General features: G+C 31.0%; 1 protein-coding gene across 1 annotated transcript; it reads right to left on the bottom strand.

Annotated features, from left to right (window-relative positions):
* Nucleotides 1-869: 869 nt before the first annotated feature.
* Nucleotides 870-3,751, bottom strand: LOC145061964 (14-3-3 protein 9-like). Its single transcript, XM_079009562.1, has 7 exons — nucleotides 3,580-3,751; nucleotides 2,767-3,073; nucleotides 2,592-2,679; nucleotides 2,401-2,507; nucleotides 2,167-2,315; nucleotides 2,002-2,045; nucleotides 870-1,091 (listed from the first exon to the last, which is right to left on the bottom strand). The coding sequence occupies exons 1-7, from the start codon at nucleotides 3,650-3,652 to the stop codon at nucleotides 1,089-1,091; spliced, it is 771 nt and encodes a 256-aa protein (XP_078865688.1). The 5' UTR covers nucleotides 3,653-3,751; the 3' UTR covers nucleotides 870-1,088.
* Between the last annotated feature and the right edge of the window lie 246 nt (nucleotides 3,752-3,997).

Here is a 3,997-nt window from a genome sequence, read left to right as displayed (position 1 = left end):
ATAATATAATTTATGAGCATCTTGTCTTGCGAGTTACGACATCACTCCCAACGACCATTCTCCATCACAGTCTATAGGTTTAAAACCGAAACCGCACCGATACAAACCGAAACCACATTTAAAAACCGCAAAACCGAACTATTGAAAAACCGCACCCAACGGTTTTAAGAATGCAAAAACTACACCCAACGGTTTTAAGAATAAGAATGCAAAAACCGCATCATGCTCACCCCTACCATTGGCACATCTAGTAATGTCAATTACACTAAATGGCAAATGACACATGTTGGAAGCTTATAAGATAACCTAATGTCACACAATGATATGCTAAGCTCCACTTTCTCACAACCAAATTAACCAACACACAATATGATTATACCCGACACAAATCTATAAAACATTTCACTATTCCCAATTATGTATATTCCAAAACTTTATTAACTATATTTGACACCCTTCACCACATAAAGTATTCTAACTTCCTTGTTTTGTGATTTCCTTTTCGATTCAAAGAAATTGTGCTTCAAGATAAGATATATCAGGCCCTAAATTTATGAAAAAATCGGTTTCATTTTGCAAAAAATAATAATAATAAATCCATGGTTATTTCATAACCTCTGTGAAAAAGATGGTAGGTATAGACAACTTCCCATTTTCGTCATTTTTGTTAAAAGTAAATTAAGGTTAAAAGCACTTTCGAAACATTGTGATAAAGATTTATAAATCCTGATAGCGATAACCAAATTCCCATATTTGAAGGATATTTCACAGCTAAAATAGAGCAAAGAGTTCAAAAAAAAAAAAAAAAGAGGTGAAATTCTTGTTCTTATTTGCACTCTCACCAAACAAAAACATGGAAAAGTCCTAAATTAACTAATAAATAGTGATTGCATAAACCAGCCTGGAAGATAAAATCTGAGGGCATGGCATAAAAATATGTCCCATTTTTCCGGGCATTTTACAACAACTTGAAAATGAACAACAAACAGCTAAACGCGATTCTCATAATACCGCTTTTAAAACTTAGGATTAGAAAAATACATATTTCATATTACACCACTCCCCTTCCCCCTTTGCCTTTCCATATTTTACTGCATCCAAACAATTTTTATTATTAATTGCAAAAAAAAAAAAAATTAATTAAATTGTAATTAACGCGATTGGGAGTGAAAATAGAAAAACATGAATTAGTAACTTATAGCTATATATTATTTTACACCTTAATAATATCGACATATTAATTCTTTATTACTTTTTCAGACAAGTTAATCTATTTTACTGAATATACAAAATTAAGGTGAATATATTTTAGTGTTAATATCATAAAAGACCTTATAAATTGTGTTCTTTTTTACGAATTAAGCCTCAGCTTTATATTATTTTGTTCGAAAAAGACCTTGTATTTTTCCATTTTTTTAGAATTTGGCCCTTTAGCAGTTTTTTTCGAAAAAAAAATTCATCAAATGTGAGATTTTTTGCAAAAGTAAAAAAAATGACGGTTTTTTCAGGATAAAAAAATAAAAAGTTGAGGGTGTTTTCAGACAAAAATGAAAAAATACAAGGTCTTTTTTAGGAAAAAAATAAAGTTGAAGTTTAATAATAATAATAAAAAAAAAGATCTCTGTATATAAGGTCTATTATGATATTAACCCTATATTTTATAGAGAATTATATCAACAAAAAACATTTTTCAAAACGACACAACTTTTAAATATTAAAAATGTTGCAATAAAAAATAATACGTATCGTTTTTATCTTATTTTAATGTTAATGCGAGGTAATATTCCTTTTTAGATATATGACATGTGCTTAAAAACAAAAAATTAGATGAGTGACTTTATAAAATATTTAAAATGGATAAGGATAAATTTGTTAATTTTTTTTTTTAAAAGGGTAATTAAACTAAAGAAGGATTGTGATAATAGATTTATCTTAAATAAAAGTGAGTGGAAAGCTGACGTGGCAAAAAATAAATAATTTTTTTAATAGAAATGCCCTAACCTCATCTTCTGCACCAGATTTTGTGATCTCCATCTTTTGGTCATCTGCAAATGCAAGAATCAAGATCATGTTAATAAGTAGTTACAAACAAGAAAACAACAATTTAATAAACAAATTAAAAAAATAATAATAAATGAAAATTAATATATGTTTTTTAGTTTTTACCTCCATCTTCTGGAATATCAGAAGTCCACAAAGTGAGATTGTCCCTGAGAAGCTGCATAATTAAAGTGCTATCTTTGTATGATTCCTCACTCAAGGAGTCAAGCTCTGAGATAGCTTCATCAAATGCTTGTTTTGCCAGGTGGCAGGCTCTAACAACACCAAAACAACATTTTAGTTTTTTCTTTTTGTTTAAAGAATTATCAACAAGTTTTTGTTAAAGAAATCCGAATTTACCTTTCGGGAGAATTCATAATCTCATAATAGAAAACAGAAAAGTTCAAAGCCAAACCCAATCGGATTGGATGAGTAGGAGATAAATCCTCTGCAGCAGTAGATGCCAACTGAGGGGTAAATAAGTCAATATGTCATTTATCAGAAAAATGTAAAACTCATCAAGAATTTTTTTTTAAAAAAAAGGTAATTACTTGATAAGCCTTCAGTGACTGATCAGCTGCCTCTTTTTTATCATTACCAAACTTGAACTCTGCAAGATACCTATAATAGTCTCCTTTCCTGCATCCCATAAACAAAACAAAAACATATCAAGAATGATGTTTTGGATTTTTTGTTATATATGTAATAATGTTGTAGTATGCTTACATTTTGTAGTAGAAAACAGTGGATTCTCCAGCAGATGAAGATGGAATGAGATGCTCATCAATCACAGTCATGATATCACCACAGATGTTGGAAAGCTCTGTTTCCACCTTCTGTCTGTATTCTTTAATCCTTTTGACATTCACTTCATTGCCTCTGGATTCCTCTTTTTGCTCAATTGAAGATAAAATCCTCCATGATGCCCTTCGTGATCCCACCACATTCTTGTATCCAACTGACAGCAGATTCCTCTCTTCAACAGTCAATTCGATATCCAACTTTGCTACCTTCTTCATCGCGTCCACCATTTCTGAAACAAAAACAATACAGATCAATAGTCAAAATCAACCAAAATTATCCTCCGAATCTCAATGTTTACCTTCCTTACCGATAGCTTAGTTTCTAAAACAGTCAACGTTTGATATGTTAAGGACATCAGAGCTTTTATTTCTTTCAACAAACGACTTTAAGTTTACAATAATTTTCTACAAAGTTTCAAAATTGAAAATCGATTTGAATATGTCTAGGCACGAAAAATTTTAACTCGTGTTTAACCTCCGTAGGGTGTATGATTCGTAGGATCTAGTAAACCCTAAATCTAGCCTCGATAATTTATCTAAAAGTACTTTTTTTGTAACCCTAATTTACATCTCAAAGTCAATAACATCGATAACATAGGTGTCTGTGTGTGGAACTTAAACAGTAGGCACAAATATACATCTACCCCAGATTATAGCTGCGACTTTCAAAGTAAAGTAAGGAAATCAACATGTTAACACCGGATCTAAGATGAAAACGAAGAGGAAGTATTCTAACCATCATAGCGTTCAGCTTGCTCTGCGAGCTTGGCAACATAGATGAAATTCTCGCGTTCAGCCGATGCCGCCATAGATGCCGATCTTAGAGCTCAACCACTACTTTCTCTCTCTGCTGTTTTTTTTTTTTTTTTTTGTAAAAATAGAGAAACGCGGAAAGATGCGTCTGTGAGACTGGTAGCTGTATATGTCTGTCCGTAAATATAGTGAAAGAGAATATTTTATTCTTGTCACCAAAGTTCGGTATTTTCCACTTCTGCCACAGACAAAACAAAAACATTGCATGCCCACTAAGCCAAGTAGATGATTTAAAATATTATTCCTTGTTTTTGCATGTAGATTTTCCCTAAACTTTTTTTTTTAAAATAAAAAATAAAAAAATAAAAAGTATTTGTAGTGTGAAATATTTCATGGTGAAA

This window comes from Lactuca serriola, chromosome 7 (genome assembly GCF_051521515.1).
Source record: "Lactuca serriola cultivar US96UC23 chromosome 7, Lser_US96UC23_V15, whole genome shotgun sequence".
NCBI classification, from domain to species: Eukaryota; Viridiplantae; Streptophyta; class Magnoliopsida; order Asterales; family Asteraceae; genus Lactuca; species Lactuca serriola.
Note: the sequence above shows the minus strand (reverse complement) of the source record. Positions and strands in the feature narration are given on the sequence as shown.

Coding starts and splice junctions, on each gene's coding strand:
- LOC145061964 (XM_079009562.1), bottom strand. CDS start 3,652: ATGGCGGCATCGGCTGAACGCGAGAATTTCATCTATGTTGCCAAGCTC. Junction 2,680..2,766: donor ACTGTTTTCTACTACAAAAT/GTAAGCATACTA, acceptor TATGGGATGCAG/GAAAGGAGACTATTATAGGT. Junction 2,508..2,591: donor AGTCACTGAAGGCTTATCAA/GTAATTACCTTT, acceptor TTTACCCCTCAG/TTGGCATCTACTGCTGCAGA.